General features: G+C 33.1%; 1 protein-coding gene and 1 long non-coding RNA gene across 4 annotated transcripts; one reads left to right on the top strand and one right to left on the bottom strand.

Annotated features, from left to right (window-relative positions):
* The first annotated feature begins 1,219 nt into the window (after positions 1-1,219).
* Positions 1,220-1,688, top strand: LOC145823469 (uncharacterized). The gene is made up of 2 exons (XR_014365753.1): positions 1,220-1,315; positions 1,402-1,688. It is a non-coding gene; the product is annotated as an uncharacterized LOC145823469 (long non-coding RNA).
* A 1,687-nt stretch (positions 1,689-3,375) lies between these two features.
* LOC114303009 (calmodulin-binding protein 60 A) lies at positions 3,376-13,262 on the bottom strand. 3 transcript variants are annotated; one of them, XM_082866525.1, is made up of 9 exons: positions 12,946-13,262; positions 12,531-12,594; positions 10,280-10,332; positions 9,883-9,936; positions 9,023-9,492; positions 8,614-8,723; positions 7,414-7,574; positions 4,190-4,396; positions 3,376-4,096 (listed from the first exon to the last, which is right to left on the bottom strand). In XM_082866525.1, exons 1-6 carry the CDS (start codon positions 13,059-13,061, stop codon positions 8,713-8,715), a joined length of 768 nt encoding a protein of 255 aa, XP_082722651.1. In that variant the 5' UTR covers positions 13,062-13,262; the 3' UTR covers positions 3,376-4,096; positions 4,190-4,396; positions 7,414-7,574; positions 8,614-8,712. The 3 variants fall into 3 exon arrangements, with proteins under 3 accessions (XP_082722651.1, XP_082722649.1, XP_082722650.1); XM_082866523.1 differs by lacking the exon at positions 8,614-8,723; XM_082866524.1 differs by lacking the exons at positions 8,614-8,723; positions 9,883-9,936.
* Between the last annotated feature and the right edge of the window lie 14,229 nt (positions 13,263-27,491).

A 27,491-nucleotide genomic window follows, 5' to 3' on the forward strand; every position in this document is an offset into this window, starting at 1 on the left:
CCTCCATTCATTCTTTCTTTCTTCTTTCTTTCTAAGGGGTTTTTATGGATTTAATTCATTCAAACTCGTGGCCTATGCTTCCTGAGGTGCTTCTTGGTTTTCGTATTTGGTTTTTTATATATATGTTTTTTTAATATTAATTGTATTTGATACTGTGTTAATCTCTGCATATATGTGTACTAGTGGGTGTGTGCCCCTATCCCGATCCGATTCATCTGCTGTTAAATTTGTAAAATATAAATTTTGATTTTACTTTAAAAGTGTATATCTATATAATAAGGCACAAAGCTTTTTGAAAAATGTATCAAAATGTATGTGAGATACATTTTGATCCAATGATTTTATTTTTTTTTAGATTGGGACCAATCCTCAAGAAATCGTTAACCTTCCATCAACAATACACAAATGTCAAGATTTGAATGAATTACTCTCTACAGTTTATCCACAATTGAATATGATAGAGACGTCAACCCCAACATTTTTAACTGAACGCACAATTCTGTCTGCGCGTAACGATGATGTTAGTGACATTAATACTACTGCGTTGAATATCTTTCCAGGGAGATTATATACTTATCTTGCAGCAGATAAAATGTCCGAAGATAATGAAATTGATCCTACCATTACAAATAGATATCCTAATGAATATTTAAATTCATTGGATCCTCCTGGGTTGCCAACTTTTAAGTTAGAGTTGAAAGTGGGTTGTCCTATAATATTGTTGAGAAACATTGCACTGAAAGATGGACTATGTAATGGTACAAGATTGATGGTTACTAGGTGCGGCACTCGCATAATTGAAGCTCAAATTTTAACTGGAGAAAAGTTTGGCAATTTGGCATTTATACCAAGGATATCTTTGACACCATCTTCTTCAGAAATGCCTTTCCAAATGACAAGACGTCAATTTCCAGTCCGATTGGCATATGCCTTGACCATTAATAAATCTCAAGGACAATCTGTGAAATTTGTTGGGGTTGATTTGCGTATACCAGTGTGTAGCCATGGGCAATTATATGTGGCATTGTCTAGATGTACATCCTTTGATCGTATAAGTATTCTCCTCCCTAAAGATAATTTGGATTCTACTACAAATATTGTTTATCCTGAAGTATTGCTGTAGTATTCTATGCAGATTAAATGACGTTTTTTTGAAGGTAACCACGTAGATTTATTTCTGTTGATTATATAACTTTTAAAAAAAATTCAATTTAATAATAATTTGAAATTTGGACTTTTGTAGGATTGGACCGAAAAATCCATGGAGCTTAAAAGGAGAAATACGACTACCTTGCTTCGATGGGGATGTAATAAGGTAATTTCAATCTGAAAGTATTTTTACATGTATATTTCCAACAAATGTACTAATTTATATTTTTTTTTGTTTCCACAAATTACCAGATTGTTGTGCATATTCCTCATTGGGGATACATAAAAGTTGATACAAAGACTTTTTGGAAAGTAATGTGGAGGAAGTTTGGGCAAACGCATATTTGAAGACATGTTATTGACACATCTTTTGTAAAGCATACATATTTTTGGTGTATGACAATATAATTTTTGGTGTATGACATGTTAGTGGCACATCTTTTGTAAAGCATACATCTTTTGTAAAGCTTTAACCCACTTTTTGTAAAGTGTTAACCTACCTTTTTGGTGTATGACAGTATAACTTTATTTCTGTTTTTTATTCAGTGTTTACACTTTTTTTTACTGCCTTTTATATTTTGATATGCAATATAACTTTAAATCTTATATGTGAGTTTCTTAATTTGCATTAAGATTAGGGAGAGTTGTTATTTTATTTGAGTTTTGTAGAGCGTGTAATACAAGCAAAATTGTTATAAGTTCTTTAAGAAGAAAGATATTTCAATATATTTTTTCAGTATCTTTAACAAAAAATGACACAAACTTTATAAATCTCAACATAATACATATAAATTATAACTACATTTTAATCTTAAAATTATTTACACCGTGCCTTTAGGCACGGGCATACGCTAGTATATTTATATTTCACCTAGTTTTACATATTTTTTTCCTTTCACTTTCCAAATTTTTTTCCAAATCTTCCAACTAAACACATACTGAGCCTAAGTGTGCGTTCATTTCTATAATTAGATTCAATCGGAAAAGGATTGATAATCTGTATATTTTAACAATTACTCATTTCCACCTCATTGTTAGGAAAAGAAAAATGTAAATTTACATGTAAACCTTACTATTAAGTGGACTTATTGTCCAATAAATCTTATGATAATTAATGACATTTTTTTATTATATATTGTTAAAAACGTCACTAATTGTTAATTTTTAACGATAGTTTGAAAATTTTGTTACAAAAAATGACACTAATTATAAGTTTTAGCGACAGTTTAAAAAAAAGTTACAAAAGAAGTCATTAATTTTCAACTTTCAACAACAGTTTGAAAAATTCGTCACACAAAAACGTCACGAATTATAAGTTTTGACGACAATTTATAAAAACCGTGACAAGAAAAAGTCACTAATTATTAATTTTTAGCGACAAGCAAAATAATTGTAATTGTCACAAAAAATTATTTTTAGCGACGATTATATTAGAACTTATTTTCAATAAAACTTTATGAGAATTAAATCCAACTATTATGATCTAGTGATAGTTTACCCAAAAATGTATATTAGTTCATTCTCTTTCCACTTTTATTATGAAGGAATTTGATCATAGAATCAAAATGTTCATTACAAATTGTATTTATAATCTTTTTATTCTGAGCGTCCATATCTGTTCATTAATGTATCATCTTCGGTTCCAATTACTCTGTTTGGTTTTGTTTTCATAATCTGTTTTTTTGAAAAATAGTACAAACTAATCTGGTGGTCAATACTATACATTTTGCAATTAGAGAAGGAAACATTTACGGAGCTGCCCCCCACCATCTCTCTTCCTTTGAATCACTAATTTATACTAAATTAAAAAACTGATAAAACCAAACTGTAACATGTAGTCGGTTTCGGTTCGGCAACCAGCAAAACCGAAAGGTTCAGATCGGTGCTAAATTCTGTCCATGTTTAGCATGCATAATTAGTACTTTTAGGCCATGTTTGTTTGGGTGGACATGAGCTTGGGATTGGACTAATAGTCCAATAAAATTATTAATCCGATGTTTGGTTAAACAATTAAAGTACGGACTAATTATTTTAAACTTAAATATTAGTTAAGATAGGATACATAATCCAACGGATTCGTAGTCCTAGGACAATTAGTCATGGAAATGCTAATCCAGTCCGCCCAAGCAAACATGGCCTTACTAGACATAAAGCACAGAGAAAATAAAGAAATTAAGAAATACCAACTGAGGAGCTTTAAGCTAGAAAGGTAGTAAAACAACTACATCCAAACAAGAGCGCTACCTTTTACTGACAAATTAATCAAAACATAACTGTGATTTATCATAGTCATTTATAAACAATCAACTCTATATATTATACAAATCTACTATAAAAAAAAAAAAAAAAAAATTCGACACACACTACAACTGCTCACAATCCTTACCGGGCAGCACCTAGAAATCTTATATATGGAGTGTAAATTGAAGCATTCTTCCTGCACAGTCCACTAATGAAGTCTCTGCTTTTTCCGTTCGTGATCCAAATCCTCAACCTCAATCCTCTTTCTCAGTGAGAATCTCAGCACCACAGATAATTTTAACCATTTTCTTTGGGCTTTATCAATGGCAACAGCCAGAGACTCGTCCAAAAATTGATTAAAATGTTTGCCAATATCTTGACACATTGACATAAAATCCAACATTTGGTCATTTGGAACTTGGCATGTGGCTTGCGAATGCTCACATCGAAATTCCAAGGTTCCATATGTCAACTCCATATCGCCAATACCAATCGTTTGAGAAGTTCCAATGGAATTATTCAATGAGACGATACCCTGAGAAGTACTTGGCTGTGTACAATCATATCCAGCAATCATGTGAGGTGTACCAACATTAGGACTACTAGGACTCTCCATCCAGGTTAAATTTGGGGGCGAATTATCATCATAAGGGACTATTTGACCCCGGTGTTCAAATGCAGATACTACCAATTTCTGGGCATCAGCCTAATACCATAATCAATCGAAACAAGTTAGAAATAAGAGAAAATATGGACAGAAAGAAGAAACTTCAGGTGGTAACTGGTAAGAAAATTGTACCTTTTCTGTTTCAGACAAGTTATCAATAGGAATGCAATGGCATCCAGAGACTTTTGCCACTACTTGTCCAACAGCATCGAAAACTACACGAGTTTTTTGTTGAGAACTGGGAGGGGGGTAGATAAACCTCTTGTCGAGTTGTTAACAGCTAAGAGCATGTTGCAAGGTGCCTTCCAATTTCATATCAGGTATGCCATTGCCAAGGATCTGCATAGGTGCCAACAAACAAGTAATTTGATTACTTTTATAGGCTGAAGAAAAACAACGTGCTTTGTCCTTCAGCAGAAAGGAGTGTTGAAAGCGTTTTTAAGTGTCAACAAAAATATCACAAGGTTATATAAATACATCTATCTAATTGAATGCAAATATATAAACAGCTTGAATTTTACTGTAATTTTGATTTGGTTTACTGTTTCTGTAACAACTTCAGTGTTATTGCATGAAATATGCGTGCCTTCGTTCTATGTTTGAATGCTTTAAGTAAAGTTAGTCTCTTTGATATTTGAAATCCTTTGTGGTATGCTTTGTTATGAAGTGAATTGAAGTTTAGAGGTATAAGATCGAGAAAATTCTCCTTTGAATATAGTATGCTAATATGTGCTCTCAAATCCTTAATCAAGGTGCTTAATTACATTGGTCTAATGTGCTAGACAATTTTATGTAAATTAACTTAGATTGAGAGAAAGAATTCTTCAATTAAGATTGTCACCCTAAATTTTGTTTGATTGAGAATCGTACCAATGTGCATTGTCCTTTTTATGTTATGTAGGCCAATAAACTTATGGACTAGTGCGGGTGAGAGGTGTGGTTAGAGATAGTCTAGGAAGATGGCAGGCACTTCAATGGACTGAGATCACCGGAGGTGGAGAGGAGGAGGCCAAGGCAAGCTTGGAGAGGAAGAGGTTGGAAGTAATAGACCTTGAACACTATTGTAGAATGTAAGTGGGAATGTTTAAGTGTGAGACTTAGTGTGTTAGAATTACGGAGTATTGTTGTGGTGAAGTGAAGTTAATTGCTGCATATACGATACGTTATATAGGCCACAAGAGTATTGGAGCCCAAGCAAACTATTGAACAGGTGGCTCGTTCTCCTTAACTTTGCCAGAAGTGATATAAGCCTTTTTGCTGTCTGTGGCTTGACGGCAGGCGGAGAGCAACATTTCATGGCAGGCGGGAAGTAACATTTTATATATGCATCGGATGATATGAATGTAAGATTGTTGTTGCCTCTTCTCCAAGCCTGGTCAAGATGGAGTTGTCTTAGCAAAAAGAAAACCATCTCGACGATCCCATGACCTTGGCCTCCAGTCCAATATCCTCTAATGATCCCGAGCAATAGTGCCTGGGTCTTGCTCCCAACCCAGGCAACCAAGTAGGTGAATGGGCTAGGGCCCACCTTAGTGTTTAGGAGAGTCAGGGGCTCCCTTCCAAGCGACCAAGTAGGGGAATGGGCTGCGGGCCTATCTCAATGTTTAGGAGAGCCAGTGTTTATCAGTCCAAGTCCAAGTGAACCGAGGACTGATTATATTGTTGTTTGGTCTTGGAGCGAGGTATGAAGGACCATGGGCCCTACGGGGACATCGTGCTGCCTGTTGCAGGGCTCTTCATATTTAGATATATTTGGACTTGTATGTATGCTCCCACTTAAGCTAAGTATATAGTCTTGGTTTTGCATGGTGCCTTGGCGCACAGTGCCCGTAGGGCTCGCCATGTATCAAGCATGTGATATGCCCACGTGGTGCCTTATTGGTCTGCCACAGGAGTGGGGTTTTGGTGATGTGGCACTCATAGGGCTTGCCGCATATTGGGTTTGATACAAGTACCCACATCTAGCTTACTTTCGAGAACTCCAGGTGAGTAGTGTTTCTTCAAAATTAGCTTAGTTCTTCAAAGTTAGCTTTGAATTTCTATTTTGAAACCTAAAGCTATATTTTGTTATAGTTGTGTTGAAATGCTTGAGATCAATGGATATCCTATGTTATCTATGTTTAGAATATACACGTGCATCCTCAGTTGGTCCTGGCTATTAGGGGACAAAATATGTACTAGGAGCATGTGGTTGAGATCTCCATTGCCATATGTGTGTGGGTCTGTTTAACCTATAAAATGAAATGTATATGACGTTGTCGTGTTCTAAAGTTGATTAGTTATAGTTGATTAAGCCTCTTAGTTCAACTATACTATTATCATACAAATGAAGATATCCATACATTCTATGGCTTTGATTTTATGCTATTTATGGGGCTTTAGCTCACCCCTCTTCCCTATATGTATGTAGGTGGAAAAGGTGAATCAAATTTGTGCCAGCTTTGTGCATATATATGTACATGAAAATGACATGCAGATCTGCATGTTTTGCCTTCTTGAGAGAGAAATGTGTTGTCAAGACCTTTTGATAAATGAGATGTCCAGTTCTTTTAAGTTATACTACATTATGACCAGTTTAGAATGTTGTAATAATAAATAAGAAGTGATTTCCTTTCATTTCATCTACCATGCACTTGCTCTAAATGGATGTTGTAGGATTAAACAGTTAAATTTTTTTTAAAGCTTCTGCTATTGGCGATAATTTTTCCCCAACTTTCATCAGGATTACTATAGAATTGTTCAGCTAGGCCTTTGGTAGTTTATGGCTACTGGTTGGTAACTACCCTATCTTTGTTTGGGGTGGATGGGTCGTGACAGTTTAATGCTTATTTCACCCCTTAACTTCATCAGCATGACATTTTCTCTACAAAACACTACATCAAAGACAAAGACACAGATGTCTGCATTTACCATGAATAGAGGCGCATATTACAGCGTAATAACATTTTAATATGAGGGTAAAAATATGGCCACATTGATAGATGTTCAACACAGATACAACTTGGGGTGTAATAATCAGAAAACACATTAAGCATATATATGAAGATATCCACAGATCATGAGAGAAATACTGTCCCTTAGCCCATTCTCTTGAGCAACAGATAAGCCACTTGATTTTTCAGTGTTTATAATGAAGAGGAAGTGCACGATCATGAAATTATCAACAGAATTTGCAAAATTAAACTTTAAAAAGCATTGGAACAAGTGTATCAACAACTCAAACTTCAAAAGCAACATTTAGTCTATAGAAGGCAGTGCCTTGCATTTAATATGACCCACAAAATAGCAATAAGCAGGGTATACAACAAGCAAGCAGTCAAAGGTAAATAAACTATGAAAGAGCAATAAATTCTTACATCTCGGAGGCCCTGACGGTCCATAACAAACTTTTCCAGAAAATCCTGCACAGTTTTGATGTTTTCCTTACTTAGACGCTTCACAATAGGTCCGCTTCTGCCAATGTTATCTAGCCTCCATACCTCATCATTTAGAGATGGGGGGCGGTGCTTCTCATCCCCTGCAAACAAAAAGGGGAAGTTATAGTGCACATTTTCCAATCCCTTACTAACTCATGTTGTGTAATGAATACCTCATTCTCTGATCTCGCTATTTTCAGTTTCATAGGCTTCTTAAGGATGAATGAAAGCAAGCAAGTCAAGAAAAAAGGTTACTATAATTAATAGAACATGTAGTTTCATTGTTATGACTAGAATTATTCAATAAAGGAAAGCTATAGGGTAAATAGGAGTAAGAGCTTATTAGACAAAGCATCTAGCTGACATTAATTATTTTATGACTTATGATAGGAAACTAGAGAACAAGAACATGAACAATACTTAATGATGTATAGGCAGAGAAGGGAAAGAAACAAATGTTACTAAACTAAAGAAATTTTAATGTAAAGTCAAAATTAATTGAATTTAAATATAAATATAAATAAAAAGAATTAAGAGCCTAGAATGTACAGTCTGCAACATGTGGGCACCCTGATACTCTAAGCAATCCAAAAAGGCAAATCAAATTATTTAATCATCATTTAAGACTCAGGGTATGAAGCCTAGAAAACTCAAAAAAAAACATAATTGTCTTTTGAGAGCCAGAAATACTAAGCCTTGAAGAATTATGAAGTTGTCAGATGGAAACTAACAGACTTACACAATACACGATGACATGTACTACAAGACATTATATGGTGTGAAAATAACAGTTCAATGTGAGCATCCCATTTTATGTTCTTCACAAAAAACAGATACCAGACAATCAATTCTTACTATTCCTACTTTCATGACACACCTTCAAAATACCAACAACAGGATTAAAGAATGACATCTCAATTATAGCCTTCTCTTGGATTGAATTTGATCTGATATGAAATCAACCACCTTAGAAGGTCTTTGTTTAGAAATATGGAGAGAAGCACTAGGGTCAAAATAGTTTTTAATCAGTAGAAATAAAACTAAATATATGAAATGTAATTTTAGTGGCATTAAAAATATAAATAATGGAGAAGTGAAGATTGAAAATCAGAAGATAAAAATAGTAAATATTTTCGTTACCAAGGTTTGATTATTAATAAGGATGGTGAGGTTGGAGATGATATGATCTATAAAATCAAAATAGGTTGGCTGTACTTGGAGGGTGCATCTGGTAAGTGATCAATGAATTCCTACAAAATTAAAAGGAAACTTTTATATAACAGCTGTAAGAACAAAATGCTTTACAGAACAAAATGTTAAGCAACTAAGAAATAACACGTTCATAAAATGAGTATGACTGGGATGATAATTCTTAAATGAATGTGTGGTAAGACTAGGAAATATAGAATTGGGTTGGTTTGGTCTAATGTATAGACATCACAAACTTTTTTAGCATCATCACAAACCAATTCTTGCCCATGTTCTTTTCTAAAATACAAGATTTCGAATAATGGATAGTAGAAAAATGTAACAAATCAGAACCACTTACGTTTGTTGCGGAAATCCTTTAAGAAGAAGCACTCGGACTTTGCTACTCTTACTTTAGTCCCATTAAAATTATCCACAATTCGTGCTCCCAGCCTAAACTCACTTTTTTTCATCCAAATTGCTCTATGCGCAAAAGAAATCTCATCTAATGAGCCAATGCCTTCTTTCAGATTGAGAAATGCATTTCCAGTTAGAATAGCTTTAACAATCTTTAAGTTGAATTCTTCCTGTGTCCATTCATGTTCTTCATCCTTATCAGGATCTACCCGAAGAACAAAAATTTCTACTTTTGCAGAGGCTTCAGGCCCAGATGTGACAACTTGCTCTTTATCATCAAATAAACCTATTCTGGCAGAGCTACAGTTTTCTCCTTTAATGTGGCATCCTGTCTCTAACAGCGAAGGGAGTTTGTCTAGGAACCGTAGCTGCATTCTTCTCGGCTCAGAACAATGTATCTTATTCCCAGAGTTCCTGAATAAGAATTGCAAGGATACGTCAGTTATACATTAGTCATTGACAAGGGTGTTCACTATTTTTGAGAGAGAAGGGTGGGTAAACTTGACCACCTTCTCACTAGGAGAAAAGAGAAGAGAACAAAATCTTAACTGTTTGGTTGTATTTTCATTTTCCCTTTTCTCTTTTCATTTTTCCAAAAACACAGAAAACTTGTTTAGGTGGCGTTTGGAAACATTTAGGTTTTTCGTTTATGTTTATAAAAAAATTGTAAACTAATTTTTGTTTAGTTTTTATTTATTTTTAGAAAAACAAAACTGTGAACATGTTTGGTTTGAACAAAAAAGAAAAGCTTGTTTCCTTCTGCTTTTGCTACAGAATGAAGCTCCTGGGTTTTGAACTCCTGACCTCGCACCCATCCCTTCCTGTTGCTTTTCTTCTGCGTTTCCTTCCGCTTCCTTTCTGCGTTTATCAGTTTATAAACAAATGTAAACACCTTTTTCGAGTTTATGGTTTTCACCCTAATTTTTAATTTGAGAGAACTTATTTATAAACCCAAAAGTTACCAAACAAGTTTATATGACAGTTTTTAAAATTTTTGTAAACATAAATAGAAAACTAAAAACAAAAACATTACCAAACAGGCTTAATGAACTGTTTTTGAAAACTGTTTCCAGAAAATTCCAAAAACAACCCACTTTTTAGGAAACATAAAAAAGTTTCGAAAACTGTTTTCGCACAAAAATGGAAACAATTCACGAAAAATTCAGCAAAACCATATTTGATCCTTAATATTATCACTTACTGGTTCATGCTAGTTAAAATCCTTTCCTTCACGGGTTCAAGTTCCTCTTTTACCTGTAACAAATATAGAGCATCAATGATATATTAGTGACAATTTGTAGAACCAAAAAACATAAAATGGTGTGGGTTCTCAACATTGTATTGAATTTACTCGTTGCATCGATTTACAATTGGAGTATTTATACCTCAAAACAAGGATCTATAAGTCAGTCACTGGTCCTGGGCATAATTAAAAGTACCAAGAAAACCAGAAATGAGAAATCAACTACAGTTATATGCTGAAAGATTATTTTAGGACCCGAAGTAGTTGGTTTTGTGAAGACTGGAAAACAGATTAACGCAGTCAGATTTCTGATAATTCAGATGAGGCTTGATCAATAATTATCTGAGAGAGAGAGAGAGAGAAAGAGAGAAAAAAAATTAAAATGTGGTCATTTTTTGGAGCTAACAATTGTACAGAGCAACCATCATCCATCAAATGCTATGCATAACAACGGAATATTTTCAAATTCATGGGGCATGCAAACACGCAAGTAAAACAATAACAATGAGGTTAAATATTCAAGTTTCGCTTCAAGGTTGGAGACAGTGACATTAGTTTAGCATAAATAGAACACAAATGGAAAGATATTATTTGGTGACGTTTACAGTTTATTATTTATTTTTGGTAAAAAAAAATAAAAATAAAAATAAAAAACATATTTGGTAAACGTGTTTTAAAATTTTGTTTTGAAAACAAGTGAAATGAGTGGCCGGAGGGAGGTAGTGGAAAAGGTGGTTGTCGACGATTGCAAGTAGTGGCCAGATGTGGTTGTTTGTTGGTGATCAAAGGTTGTTGTTAAGCACTAGAGGTGCGGCGGTTGCCCGCAACGGGAGGTGGTGGCCGAAGATGGTTTCCAACAGTTGGAAATGGTGCTCGGCCGCTGGAGGTAGTGGTTGAAGGTGGTTTCTGGAGAGTTGGTTGCCGAAGGTGGGAGATGATGGCCGAAGGTGGTCACTGTTGACAGTGGCCGGTAGTGGTAATGAGTGGTGGGTGATGGCAGGAGGGGGTGGGAGAAGAAGGAAGGAATGAATCTTTTTTTTTTCTTCTTCCTAAAGTAGTGAGACCAACTTTATTGTGGTTACAAAAAATTATTAATTTTTGTAAACTGTTTACAAGTTTTGGAAAACAAAAATAAATTGTTTTTGTTTGTAGTTTCAAGATTTTTGTAAATATAAACAAAAAATTGTAAACATAAATATTGCCAAATATTCATATTCTATTCAAGTTTCACTTCAAGTTTGGAGAGATAAACATTAGTTTAGCATAAATAGAACACAAATGCTAAACAATACATGAAGCTAGTATATGCCTGATGTGAATATTACAAGTGCATGCTGACACAAAACAAATAAGTTAATATCGCTTGTAAGGAACTTGGGTCCATCTACAAAGTAAGCCCTTTCTCAAATTTTCATTCAACCACCTTCATGCTTTCAAATTAGTACATGCAAATTGCAGTATCAAACACAACAACAGATACTCAATTTGGGATATGTTCTGTAAAGTAGACCGTGTGAATTCTCAGTCAAGTAACTTCAAGATTTGAAATCGATAAAAGCACACTGGTATAAAGAGTGCCTTCGAACACTTTAGAGCAACCCAAAACAATTGATAGCAGATCCACCCATAGAATGCTGATCCACTAAGAGAGCAAACTTATTTTCAACTCCTGCAAAAAGCAGCTTCAAGCACTATGGACCGGAGAATCACCCTCATTGGCAAACTATGTTTAATGTTTTAAAAAAATAAAATATTTCGCCAAATTAATGACTACCTACCATGTAAGGACTTATTCAACTAACAACAGCATTTCTTATCAATAGTATGATGGACAACATAACTCAAGGAGGACAATGAAATACAGGGTTAAGCTCAATTTTTTACTGACTATAATTTTTGTTGGCAAGAATGCATAAATACACAGATGCACTAGAATTTATGTTTCTTCCTCTTTTCTTAATTTCCTTTGGCTCAAATCAAGGGTTCATATATTGTTAGATCTAAGTCCAACTTGAATTGTTTATCATATCAATCTTTCAACTTGTCATCGAATGAACATAAAAAACTATATAGATCTCCCTTCATCCCCAAGAGAATTTTGGCTCTGCTATCGTTCACACATGCATACACACAAACAGCCATTCACATATTTCTACAAACATGTTATACACTTATATGTATTGTACCGACTAGTTTGTCATGCACTTACAATTCGGCGAATCAAAGGCTCAACAATTGACTCTATGACATGCTTGACCGTGTCCAGGTCCCCCCTGAAGAAAGAACAAAATGAAAAAAAAAATCAAGAAAACCCAAATAGAATCACAACAAAAGTACATGGTCATAGTGCATTCAACAACTGTATTGACTAAATTAGCAAAATCCAGTTCAGATTTCATCTTATTTCACTACAAAAATGAAGAAGAAGAAGAAGAAGAAGAAGAAGAAAATGAAAATATTCAATAAAACCCAAATAGAATAACAAAATAAGAACACGGTCATAGCACATTCAACAACTAAATTGACTAAATAAGCAAAACCCAGTTCAGATTTCATATTATTTCACTACAAAATGAAGAAGAAGAAGAAGAAGAAGAAGAAGAGGAGGAGGAGGAGTAGCCGACTTTTGTAAAGCAGAAAGCATAGTTGACATAGTTGACCACACATCATCTGAAATGCTGATGTTGCTAGTTCGTTGCGATCCAATGTTGGTATCTGCTAACTGTCGAATCTGCGACATTTTTCAACTAGTAAAGCCTAGACAGATAAGCACAAAAAACCGTGATTGATGTTCTATTCTATGGTTGTCTTAAATACAGAGAGCTATATATATTATACTATGCATGCTTCAATGGCTGAGAAAGGGTTGTTAGGTGGGCTGTAGTAGGCCCCACCACTCCCACACCTCCCCACACTAATCCATGTCTATGATACGCTCACTAGAAAAGATGTATCACTTTCACTTGTGTATTTGACCATCTCAATTTCACAGTGCGGTTGAATTTGGTGAGTCCGTTTGAGGATGAATAATTTATTTTTTAAAATTTATCGAGTAAAATATTTATATAATAAATTAAAACGATTGGATATATCAATAATATTTACATGTTTCAATTATATTTATAATATAAAAAATGAGTGACTATTTTTTAAATTATATTTGTCATTTATTTTTTAAAAATAAATATAATTCAAATATATAATTATCAATTTTTGAAAATCTTGAATAATTTGAAACACTTCGATTCTGAAATAAACCCGTCATGCCCAAGAACTCTCTCAAGTTGGACAGCCAACTTGAGAGAATTCAAATCCTATCTTATCCATGGGTTATGATATTTTGTGATTGGAGGCAAATTACCTATAGTCCACAATCTGAATTGGAAGACATTATATGAATCTGTGAGCAGGGATGGAGCCAGGATTTATTTGGTAAGGGAGTCATTTCGCCAAAGAGAAGGTATAGAATAAATCTACCGAGCCATCAATGGATCCTTTGAAGTTTTATTTGAGTAAATCATTATTAAATATTACTCAATCGAGGCCAAATTGACCAATAAAATTATAAGACATTAGTATTAATTAAATATTATTTGTATGAATTTTATGGTTAAGGAGGTCAAAATGTAAGAATTTATAGATAAAGGTTAAGGTAATGTTAATATAATTAATCTATTATAAAATATCCTTAAATACATAAAGTTTTACAAGTGATTCCATTAAATAAATTATAGAAACTCACAAGTAAACTATTGTCTTTAACATGAACCGGATTAAAATTTTTCAATAATGTTAGAATTTGTTTTTTGAACTACAATAATGTGATTACCTTAACCACTCATATTTGATATTAATATAGCACTGACACATAAAAGAATAAATAATACATAACAAGAAAATCTGATCACCATAACATTATTATAAATATTTTTTTGAAAGGTAACTCTACTACATTAGCGTCTTTACAATTTTTTTTGAGTGTTGGATTGAATTTTTTTTTTTTTGGGGGGGGTTATGCAATATATAAAAAAAATTTGGCAAAGCATACATACAAAATGGAGATTTTGCAGAAAGTTGGATGGGCCAAAACCTCCTGACTCCCTTGCCTCCGCCCCTGTTTGTGAGTACATTAGGAGTCTTGTTTCAATGATTTGAAGTATTCATTTTGTTAGACATTTCGTATATTTCATTCATAAAAAAAAAAATTAAACCGATCTAATAATTGTAACATATTCAATTTATCGTGTTTGTCAACAAAAAATAAATGGTTTTTTTTTTAAAAAAATTGCTAACTATTTTTTTAGTGATAAACACGATAAATTGACAAGTGCAATTATTGAATCGATCTAATTTTTTTTGTGGTGAAATAAACAAAGTGCTCAACAAAATAAATGATTTGGATCGTTAAAACAAGACTTGTAATGAACCTCACAAGCCTAAACAATGCACTCTAGTCCAGATTATAGATGGGAAAGAATCCTTATCATTTTATTTTGGTTTATAAGTTGACCTTTTTTTACTTATTATAAAAAGACGTTCAAAAAAGTAAAAAGATAATGTGATTTAAATAAAACTAATAATCTAAAAAATTATAGGGTTGTCACATAATTATAACCTGATATAATATTGGTGTGGGAAAAAAAATTGCCACATAACGGAAAACATCTTCTCACTTGTCGACTGTTCCCTGCGTTACCGTGTACAAATGAAGAACATTTTGGCTTGGGTGCCAATTGGAGACTCTTCCTAAATCAGTGTTTGTACAAGAATGCTTAATAGGACAATGAGTTTGAATACTAATGCTTGTGTATCTAGTTTGATGAGTTTGTGTTTATTTATAGTTGTGGTTGGCTGTTCCGTGGTTAGCTGAGTGATATTTGATGCTTTCGGTTATTGTTTCACATTATGCGGGATCGTATCCCGCATTTGCGATAGTACATTCCCACATAGAGTGGACTTTTCATTGACGCGATCCACTCTGTGCTAAAGTTAGGTTGTCTAACATATGAAGGAGCTTTTGTTCTTGGTGGTCTAGCCAGCTCAGAGATGCTACTACCAGTATTTAAATCGTTTATTTTGTAAGATCTTAAATTATATCATTCATTAAAAAAAATTAGGTCGATTTGATAATTATAATACGTTTAACTTATTGTATTTTTTAAAAGATAATTTATTTAAAAAAATATATTGATTGTCTATTTATTATTATTATTATTATAAAACAAGCACAATGAATTGAATAGATTATGTTTATCAAATCGAGTTAATTTTTTTATTTTTATTTTATGAATGGTATACACAAATAGTTTTATAACAGTTCAAATTATTGAAATAAGATTCATGTTAGACCCCACAAGTCTATTTAAAATGATATAAGTAGTAGTGATATTTTTCAAATTATGAGTTAAGATAGTAAATTAAGTGGTTTAATAGTATCACAACAAGGTATATCATTCCGTATATAAATTTGAGCAAATTGCACTAGCCACCCTTGAGGTATATAAAAAATATAATAAGTTTCGAAAATTTGATATAATTACACTAATTTCTTTTTTAATAAGACTAAAATGATCGGAATACATGTGATGTACAGGAACAAACAAGAATGCTATCATTTAGGTGTAAAATAGATGAAATTTAATATATATATATATATATATTTGAATGATTAATAAATAATTGAAAAAAATTGAATTAACATTTTAAGAAAGGTTAGTATAAATATATCAAACTCATTTTTTCAAATCTTAAAAGAGCTTAATGTAATTTATTAAAAAAAAAAGGAAGGATTATTTACACCGAAACCTCCTTAACTGTTAGTAAATATCACTTTATTCTCTTCATCTACGAATCAATATATTTGACTCCCTCAATTATAAAAATATATCAATTTCACTTCTTATAGACCCATTGAGATTTCTCCAAAAATAATGTATTTGTACGATTTTCATATTTGAGTAGGTCAATATGTATAAGTTCATAAATGATACGTTAAAATGATTTTTTTAATAATTAAAAAAATCTTAGTGTAATTAATTTATACATCATTGGTCTAGAGATTGTGGTGCAGATTATACTACTACCAATATTTAAACTTTACACTATCTCTTTTCTAATTAGATTATGAACGATGTGGGTTGGATTTACGATTCTACTACTACCAATATTTAAACTTTACACTATCTCTTTTATAATGAGATTATGTTTCCTTCTTTTCTGTAGTAGCCACAATCTTCCTCCACCATTACCGAACCCTCTCTTGTCGAAGCTTTTAAATATATATTGTTCTTTGAGTCTATTTTGAATTGTTTTTTTGAAAAAAAATCAGATCAGAGTTGTAAATTTTGTAAATATTAAAATTAAAATTATTATTTTTATATAAATTTCTTATTATTTTTTGAAAATATTATTGAATTATAATTTTTCGTAAAGAAAACTTAGTGGGACTGAGATAAGTATTTGGATGCAGCTGCCTAACTCACTACCCAATTTAATCATATAATATGATGTTCTTAAAATGGTAACAATATATAGAACAAATAAAATAATGTGTAGATGCTAGTTTTAGAGAATGTTTAATGTAAATGTTTTATAATGGAGAGTTTTAATTTAAAAATTTTTAAAATTTTTTTTAATAATATGACAAGAAAAAAAATAAAAATAAAAACATAAGTACATGCACACAACACATGTAAATCTCAGTCATATTAGTAGAACTCTTTTCAGAACTTCAAATGAGAGCTATCAATACTTATCCACGTTTTAATATGAGCATGTGCCCTTTTCTTTTTGTAGTAAGTGGTGTGACTTCCAATTTTTTTTTTTTTTTGGAATAAAAAATTATTTTCAATGTGATCTTATCATTAGAAAAGCGAAGACAGATAGGGGTGTGCCTAAATAAGTCAATTTTTTAATAAAAAATATTAAGAAATCAAAAACTTGTTTGTATTTATTAGTTTAAAAAAAATTAGTTAGGTCTGGTTTGACAACAAATTATTTTAGTAATTTTTTATTTTTTTAATTAAAATATGAGATAAAAAAATTAGTATGATTGAAATGATTTTAATTTTTTACAAAAAGATGTGTAAAAAGTAAAGAGAAAAAGAAATCTTTGATTTTTTTGTATAAATTATAACATTTTTTATTTTTTTAATAACTTTTTGACTTTTAAACTAAAATAGGCATATGTCAAACTATTTCACTTTTTCACTGATAAAACATTAATTACTTTGGTAACTTTTTAAATACATTATCTTTTTAAATTAAAAAAAAAAGTTTAAAAAATAAAAATTTGTTATAAACACTTAGGGTTCGTTTGGGATATGGATTGACTTTTTGGCTTTTTAGTTATTTTAGCCTAGGGTTAAAAAGCCTCGTTTGGAATAGACTTTTTGATTTTTTTGACTTTTATGAGAAAAAAAAATGAAATGATTATGATTTGGATATGATATTTTGTCTTATTGAGTTAAAAAGTTTTTTTTGGCTCATTTTAAAAAGTAGGTTAAAAGCCACTTTCCCTCCCACAAAAAAAAAAAAAAAGCCAAAAAGTTAAAAAAGTAAAAAAGTTGACTTTTGACCATCTTTCCAAAAAATTTATTTGTCTTTTTGTGACTATTTTAGCTAAAAAGTCTCATTTTAACTTATACCAAACGAAGGCTTAGGGGTGGTTTGGGATAATCTAAATAAGTGTACTTTTTTACTTTTTACGAAAAGATGTGTAGAAAAGTAGAGAGGTGATGTGATGAAAAAAAGATAAAAAGATAAACAGTGTGTATTTATTAGTACACCCCAAACAAGGCCTTAATAACATGTTTTCATTTTTCATTTGGTAAGTTATTATTCAATATAACATTAACCACTGTAAAACTCATGCTATGTACAAGCAAGTAATAAAATAGGATAAACAATAATAAACCAATTAAAAATTAACTAAATACTGTAATATTAATTTAGATGGGCATTTAAATAATATATTTGAGTGAGTTTACTATGTTTATATAAATATGTAGGACTAATTAATTTGTTTGAAATACACTCAATCAAATAAACTCAATTGAAAATGAAGAGCGAAATTCTATAAATATAAGATAAAAATTAAAAAAATAAAGTTTAAATTTGCAGATGAATATAGAAAGCGAAAATTAGATAAATCTTTGAAAAAGAATAAACTCAACTGAAAATCAAGAGCGAGAGTGGATTTTGTAAATATAAGATAAAGATAAAAAAAAATTAAGTTTAAATTTGAGGATGAACTATAAGAATATAGAAAGAAAAAATTAAATAAATTGTAGAAAAATGAAATAGAGAGAAATTTAGTAAACATCAAATGAAGATTGAAAAAAAGAAATTAAGTTGAAACTTAAAAATTTAAAAATAAAATAAGATAAATCTTAAAAAAAAATCTAATATAACTCTAATAATAGAATAATAGAAGAATGTAGTAGTTTAAAAATTGGATAAGAGTGAAATGTCATATAATTTTTTAAATTTGTAACAAAAAAAAAAAAAACCCTCAAAAATAAGAACTAAGTTGTATTAAAAGTTAAAAATTAGATAAGAGATAAATGGCAACTATAATTTTTTAAAATTTAAATTTGTGTAATTAAAAAATAAGCATTTATGACGTCTTATTAAATAAATTTTAACTCTATTTTGTATCTGCTACTAATAATTGTTAACAATTTTTGTATTATAAAACTATTTAATTAAAAATAAATAAATCGATGGATCACCTTTTTATTTCTTAATTTTGTTTTAGGTCAATAACCTATAAATTTTAACAATTTTTGTATTCTAAACCTACTAAATAAAACAATGGTGAATTACACTAACGGTTTTTATAGTTTGGGATTTATGTCACTTTGGTTCTTGACTTTTCAATTGTTACACATTTGATCTTGAATTTTGAATCTTATTCCAAATAAAACAATTGAAGATACAATTGAATTTTTCAAAGGCAAAATCGTCAATTTGATAAAATATAAACTAATTTGACAAAAATAAATGTCAAAAAAATATTTTTAAATTTTTAAAAATTATTTCTATCCACTAAAAATAAAATTATATAAAATTGATATATCTTTTAGACATTTATTTATTTATTTTTTACCACATCAATTTTTATTATGTTTTTGGATGATGATTGTGTAAAATTAATTTTTAAAAATTAATCATGTAGTTTTTATTAATTTTTTTTTATCAATTTTACATAATTTTATCTTTGGTAGATAGAAATAATTTTAAAATTTTAAAAATATTTTTTTGATATTTATTTTTGTCAAATTAGTTTATATTTTATCAAATTGATGATTTTGTCCTTGAATATAAGTAATGGTATATTCAATAATCCTTATTTGGAACAAGATTCAAAATTTAAGGTCAAATATGCCACAATTGAAAAGTCATGGACTAAAATGACACGAGCCCCAAATTATAGGGACTGTTAGTGTAATTTGCCCCATAAAAAAATAGTATCACTTTTCATTTTAAAATCTTAGTTAGTTTCATTTTAATTTTATTTTGTGTCAATAACTTATAAATTTTAGCAATTTTTGTATTCAAAAGCTACTAAATAAATGAAAAAAACATCACTTTTCTTTTGAAAATATTAGTTGGTTTTATTTTTACTTTGGGTTAAAGGTGACCTTGATAGTATTATGCACGGGTTTAAATAAATAATTAAAAATTAGTTTTAAAATTAAATAATAATATAAAATTTATCTAAAATATATAGTAAAAATGATTTATAATCAATTAAATTTTATTTATTTTTATCAGAGTTATAAATAGGTCTTGTTTGGAAAGTGATTATTTTTTAAGCTTTTTAGCCATTTGACTATTTTAATAAATTATTTTTAATTTTTATGTTTAAGGAGATGAGTTAAATTTTTCGTTTAATTATTATATTAAAAAATAGGGCAAATTACTAACATCCCTTGAAATTTGACTAAAATACAGATTTTTTTGAAGTTTGAGAAATTATAAATTACCCCATAAGTTTATATTTGCCTAACAAATGAGGGGATGATTTGTTATGCAAATATAGATTTCAAGGAGCGAGATGTAGTTTCTTAAATTTCAAAGAGAATCCGTATTTTAGTCAAATTTCGAGAAAGGTATCGATAATTTGCCGTAAAAAATATGTTTAAAACAATATTAGAATAATTAAATGACTAAAAATACTTCCACGTGCAGCTTCTTTGTCAAAAAAAAAAAAAAAAAAAAAAAAGTTGCTGATGACGTCGCACGGGTTACGACTTTTCTTGAAAATTTATCGATGGCTAGATTCAAAAGTTGTTGCTGCAGCTCCTTTTTTGAAAAGGATTGAGAGCTCTAAAAATATTCATAATAAAATGATTAAAAATGTGTATTAAAATATATGTTATATAATAAAAAATAATAAAAATAAAATTTAAAAATATATATTAAGAATTTGTTAATTTAGGTCAAGTTTGGCTATCTTAAATAAGTACACACTTTTTATCTTTTTTTCATCACATCATCTCTCTACTTTTCTGCACATCTTTTCATGAAAAGACAAAAAGTACACTTACGCTGTGTTTGGTAGGAGGATTTGAGGAGGGATTTGGAAAAGGAAAGGGAAAAGTTAGGTGAAATGAGAATAAAATATGCTTACATTTCACCTAGTTTCACACACTTTTTCCCTTTCCCTTTCCAAATCCCTCTCCAAATCCCCCAACCAAACACAGCATTAGGCTAAGTTTGACATAACCTAAATAATACAAAAAGTCAAAAAGTCACTATCCTATTTAAGTCACATCATCTTATTTAAATCACATCACATCACCTCTCTAACACATCACATCAAACCCAATCCAAACCCAACCCATATAAGCCAATAAGTCAAAAAGTACACTTTTTTAGAACATCACAAACTAACCCTTATTTAGGTCATCCCAAACAACCCCTTTAGTGAGTGAGTGGTGATATTATATATATATATATATATTAAGGTATGTGTTAAGAATATATATATATAAAATAAATAAAATAAATAAATAATTTAAAAGTGTAATGGGCCCAACCCACTACACTGTCCTGGTGTCCACCCGCCCACCCTCTGATGATAGCCACAGTTAACTTACACTTTAGTTTCTAACACTAACCCACACCACTAATATATAGTTTAGCAGATCCATTGCATAGAATAAAATTCACACAAGCCCACTGACTGATAACACCTAACACTAACAATGTGTTAACATGTGCACTGTAGTTGTCCTAATGAGTGAGCTTCAAATGAACTTTAATGGGTGAGACGTAGGTCAAGTTTGAGAATTTATAAAAAAGTTAAAAAGTTACTCAAAAAGTTAAAAAGTTAATACTATTCACCAAAAGTCAACAATTACGACTCCACAACTCTCAATTTGAATTGTTCCCTACAAATCAATTTTTACAATTTTTTATTACACATTTTTTTATAAAAAGTCAAAAAGTTAACCAAAACATCTATATTTTCAACCTCAATTTTTTAGTCCAAAAAGATAAAAAGTGTACTTATTTAGGACACCCCAAACAACCCCTTATCCTGTAATATGATATTTTGTGCTAATTTTTTTATTTTTTTTTTCAAACTTTGTCATATCACTATAACTCTAAATTTAGGTTCCGTATCATTTCCTTTTTCCAATTCAAAGGCCAAAATCACCCTTTTACCTTCTGTAAAATATAGCTGTCAATCACGTGCTCTAGCCTCAGCCACAATAAGGTTTTTTTTTTTTTTTTGGTGGTCAATTTGAGAAGTAAATAAAAAATCAAAAGTTAATTTTTAATTTATTTTAGATTATATTATCTTTTATATATTTTTTATATATTTTTAAAAAAAATTTAAAAAAAGAGGCAAAGAGTGAATTTTTAACCATCTTTTTAAAATATCCAAGAGGTTAAAATAGCTTCTACCCTCAGTTGCCAAACACCGCCATAAATGACTTGTGTATTTATGTCAATGTGACCTTTATTTAATTATTAAAAATTATCTTGATTTATTCCTAATTTATGAATCATTTGTCCTGTTTATTTATTAAATTGGCAAATAAATATCTATAAGTATTTTTTATTTCTTAAATAATAAAAATGAGCATATTTTATGCATATCTACTAAAAAATTTGAACTTTGATAAAAAAAAAATATTTATATCAACACTACGAAATAAATAGTTAGAGCATTTCCAACGATTCATCAATTTTTTTTATCAAATCTGAGTAAAAAAAAAAGGCAAGTTCTTTAATCTGACATGAGCCACTTCAACGGTTGCACTGTAGCTTTCATCAAAAGACAGTCTAGTCGACCGGACAAGGCAATTGAATTTTTTTTCCCTTCAATTTTTTGTTTCTCGTTTCTTTCTCCGTTAAATCTTTTCCATTTTTTTTCCTCCAATAAAGATTTTCATCCAAAAATTGATATAAACATGTACGAGTACGAAATAATTCTTCTCGTATGATCTTGTTGATTAAGCTTGCGCTCCTCCAAACGTCGTCGCTTTGCCACCTGAAAACACAAACGTGAGCTAACCGGCGGGTGTGTGCCAGAAATCCCGATGCCTAAGTCAACACAATAGATAATAGACACAAAAGCTCTGTGAATTCAGGAATCAAAGTTGTGTTACTTCTCCGTAGGTGATGTTATGAGCTTTTATAGGTTCCGCGTGGCACAATCTTAGTAGGACTCTTATTCCTCCATGTAGAGTCCTCCTATGAATCATACTCCTGAAAGATAATGCTTATCCTTCAACACCCGCGTCACTGCTTAAACCAAGTGAGATGGTTTTACCACGGTTGGATGTCAATATGACTGAGCTAACATGGCCATGCTAAGCCGCAGACTAGACCGAACTCCAACTAGCTCGGTTCTTTCTTTCACTACGTGTTCCTTGGTTTGACATATTCCAACTGGGCTGTTTACTCAACATCGAGCTAACCAAGCATGAGGTAAGAGTTAGCTTGGCGCTCCAACGCATAAGGCTAAGATAGCTCGGCTCTCCCAAGCACAGTGCCTAGCTAGCTCGGCCCATACCTGCTTAGCCTTTTAGACCGAAGTAAATCTGCTTTTACCTCGGTCCGTCTCGCGGCCCAATTACCAGAGAAGTCTTCTACTTAGCTCGGCCTAATTTAGACATAAATTACCCTCTTAATTGCCCCTTAATTCCATCTGCGTAGCATGATTGGGATTACCGGTTATCAACCGAGCTTAAACCTCAATTCTTTCAACCGAGCTAAAATGCTGCCGAGCTACCGATTGGTGCGGTTACAAAACGTCTCTTCAGTCGCGGTAACTGAATCGCTTCCCATCCCACGGACACGTGGCAAACTCCCATTGGTCAGGTACAACTGGCTGCGCCGCCCTCGTACTCCGATAATTTTGAATAGTCCCGCCTTTACGCATGCCTTTACACAAAACAAAACCCTTCTTTTTGAATTTACTCATTGCTATTATTCATCTTCTCTCTCTTCTTTCTGAGCTCCCATTTTTATAGCTACAGCCTTTGCAAAACTCGTGTCCTTCCTGCTATTTTTGCGGCTTCGATCTTCATCCTCTCGCCTATAAACTGTAAGTAATCCCTACTTCCTTTTCGTTTGTGTAATTTCTAGAGCATGTAGCATAATATTTGTATGCTTTTCGAAATACACACCCCATTTTTGCTTCATTTCTTCTGGGAATAGGTCACGTAATATAATCACTGTATCTACGAATAATCTGAAATGCGTTTGATCCAAAATCACACTTCAACCGAACTAGGAAGTTGTTTGTACCAGGTGTGAACCTAGCCAAACTGAACGACCGAATTAAAACTTCATGCCATGCCATACCTATAGTTTCAATAAGTCTAGGTACCTTTTGTTTTATTTAGCTGAGCTAGCAAATTGTACTAGGTTCGCGGAATACCGCGCTAGGAATCCTCAAACACCGACCGAGCTATAACTTGCGGCCAAACCAGCTCCCTTACTTACTCAGAACCGAACTAAAAATGTTGCACCATAAGCCACAACCGAGCTACGAACTTCTCATCTGCTTAGCTGGGCTAAAGTCCCTCGCTCAGGCCGAGCTAAAAATGAGATATCCTACGTAGTCAAGCTAGGTCTCCTTTTATTCTGCTTTTGTGTCTTTTAGCGCGGTCTAACGATCTGTGCTTAATGCCTTTTGTATTCACTTTGCAGACTTAGGTTTGCCAGGCACTCCCTCGAATGCCCAACCGAGTTACTCAGCGTCAGCTCTTCACCGAGCCAATACTTCAACTAATTTATACATAACTTAAAACCACATGGGTAAATATAGGTTTTTAGTAAACTCACAAGGGGCTATGACTGAGTTCCGAAGGGACTACCATATCCCTGATGATGTCCATCTTACCTTAGCCGAGCTAGATACCACACCTTGGGAAAACCCTGGCTTTGTTTCCTTTACCCGTCTTTCTATTGTAGAAATCGGACTTAGATTCCCTGTACAGCCCCTTCTTTGTGAGTTCCTTAGACAAACCAACCTCTGCCCTACCCAGCTTTCCACAAATTCACACCGCATAATAAACGGTATCGCCGAGCTAAACCGCCGGGTTGGCCTTAATCTCGGTTTAGCCGAGCTCTTCCACCAATATTCCATAGGTTCAAATGAAGATGGCTAGGTTTACTATTTAAGAATAAGGCGCTGGCGTGAAAAGATAATAAAGAATACCTCAGACAAGGATGTAAACGACGATGATTTCTTCTGGGTTTCTGGGAACTTCGAAGACCAGGAAGCCCAGATCCCTGGCGACCGAATAAACTGGAACAAAGGAGTCACCGGTATAATTACCTCGGCTCAATTTCACATTTTTCTTTACTTCGTTTGCTTATGTTCAACCGTACTAACCATTGTCTTTTTCCTTCATGCAGATTTAAACTTTCCAAAGTCACAGTATAGCTACCCCAACTTAAACGCACTTCGCGCCGCACTGCGATATCCCAATAGAAGTTGGGCCGAGCTACTAAATTTTGAACTGACATACAGATACAGCAGTTGCAGGAAGACTACGGTGACCGATTTCTTGTTGGAGCCCTCGCCTGAGCCTGATCCTGATCCAACACTTCCTCAAATAAACCTCATTCAATTAACAGCGGTGCAAGAGATGGCGAAGAAGAGAGCCGCTAGGGCCCTAATCACCGAGACAAATCAAGTTGAAGCACTGCCCACCGGCCAATCACAAGAGGCCGTGGTAGCCCTACCAACCGCCCAGCCTTCTTCATCTCGGCCAAACAAGCGCGCCCAGACTTCCACGACCGAGTTGCGCCTCGTTGATGAAGAAGACACTGTGCTTCCGCAATCCACACTGCCCAACCCACAACCGGAGCGCTCTGAACGAGCTAGCTCTTCCAAATGGGTGCCTAAGGTTACCTACAAGAACCGCGCTATCACTGACTCCGACTCAATAGTTGCAGAGAAAGACCATATACTGGCCTTTAATCTGGCCAAGAGCGTCTGCCTTCCAGCCGATATGGATCACCACGATCATCTTACCGAGCTGAAGGCCATTCGCTCGGCTTCAAAATCAATGGTGTTGGTAAGTTCTCCTTTTTCTTCTCCAAATTTCAATATCTTTTTGCTCGGTTTATCTCAAAAATTATTTCTCCCTTCTTGCAGGCCTTACAGAAGAAACACATCGCACACAAGCGCATGCTGGAACTTCGAAAGACCACTAGGGAGGCCATGGAAGAGGCCAATACCAAAACAGCCAAGCTAAAAGAATTAAGGCAAAAGATGGCCGAGCTACAGATCGAAGTAGTCAATTCAACCGAAACAGACAAGCTGAAGGCTGCAGCCGTGCTGAAAGACAAATATCTGCGTGATCTGGCCAAGCTCGAGAAAAATAAGAATGATGAAATCGTTCGATTGGAGAAGAACGTGGAAGATGCAGAAAACCGAGGTTACAAGGAGGGGGAGGACACCTACATCCAGCAATGCGAGGCTGCCAAAGACATATTTTTCAAATGTGGATGGAAGGCGGCGACAACGCAGCTTGGTCTTAGCCAAGAGACCGAGGTCTTCCTCAACCCTCCGCCACATTTTATACCGAGCTATATGGCGAAGTACGCTCGCGCCATTCAGCAAAAATTTCTTCAAGATGATGATGAAGAAGAGGCCCTAGAGCCCAACAATGCCCCGGTTAGCGCCAGTGATCTCACCGTTCAGTCAGCTCGGGTGGAGCCGCTGTTGGAAGACTTGGTTGAAAGTGTGACCGAGCTACCTGTTGAAACTAGGCTTCGAGTTGAACTGGATACGGGTCTTGACGACCTCTTTGCTTGATCTTTTTTCTTCTTTTTACTTTTGGAAAGAAATTGTAACCGGGCTATATTTCCGCTCCTTTGTAACTCTAACTTTGAACTTTGAACTTTGAATGAACGGCTTCTTTTGTTTCAACTGTTGTTTCGGTTTACTGCCATGCTTGTATTTATTTTCTAACTGTAATCTGAATAAAGTATAACATTCTTTAGCCGAGATACATATCTCGGTCTTGTCTTTGTAATCTGCTCAGTTATTCCAACCAACCGCTCTTCAGCCTAGATCCTTATCTCGGCTGAAGAGTACTGAGAGTTGGTTATTCCAGCCAACCACTTTTTAGCCTAGATTCTTATCTCGGCTGAAGAGTACTAAAAGTTGGTTATTCCAACCAACCACTCTTTAGCCTAGATCCTAATCGCGGCTAAAGAGTACTAATTGTTGGTTTTTCCAGCCAACAACTTCAGCCTAGGTCCTTACTTCGGTTGAAGAGCAATAAATGTTAGTTTTTTTAGCCAATCTCTGCAGCCTAGACCCTTATCTCGGCTGAAGATTACCAAAAGTTGTTTACTCCAACCAACCACTCTTTAGCCTGGATCCTTATCTCGGCTGAAGAGCAATAAGTATTGGTTTTTCCAGCCAACCACTCTTCAACCTAGATCCTTATCTCGGCTGAAGAGCAATAAGTGTTGGTTTTTCCAGCCAACCGCTCTTCAGCCAGCTTAGATCCTTATCTCGGCTGAAGAGCAACAAGTGTTGGTTTTTCCAGCGAACCTCTTCAGCCCAGATCCTAATCTTAGTTGAAGAGAGCTCAAGGTTGGTTATTCCTGCCAACGTAGAGTGAAGTGTTTGGTTTTTCTAGCCAAACGTCCTGCAGCCTGGATCCTTATCCTCGGCTTAGGA

The sequence above is a fragment of the Camellia sinensis genome, chromosome 4 (assembly GCF_055761805.1).
Source record: "Camellia sinensis isolate YWXY chromosome 4, ASM5576180v1, whole genome shotgun sequence".
NCBI classification, from domain to species: domain Eukaryota; kingdom Viridiplantae; phylum Streptophyta; class Magnoliopsida; order Ericales; family Theaceae; genus Camellia; species Camellia sinensis.

What these genes read in the sequence shown, in the direction of transcription:
- LOC114303009 (XM_082866523.1), bottom strand. Translation starts at nt 13,061, where the DNA reads ATGTCGCAGATTCGACAGTTAGCAGATACCAACATTGGATCGCAACGA. An exon ending in AGCCTTTGATTCGCCGAATT is followed by an intron (nt 10,333 to 12,530) that starts GTAAGTGCATGA and finishes TATTTGTTACAG; the next exon opens with GTAAAAGAGGAACTTGAACC. An exon ending in AAAGGATTTCCGCAACAAAC is followed by an intron (nt 7,575 to 9,022) that starts GTAAGTGGTTCT and finishes TTTTGTTTGCAG; the next exon opens with GGGATGAGAAGCACCGCCCC.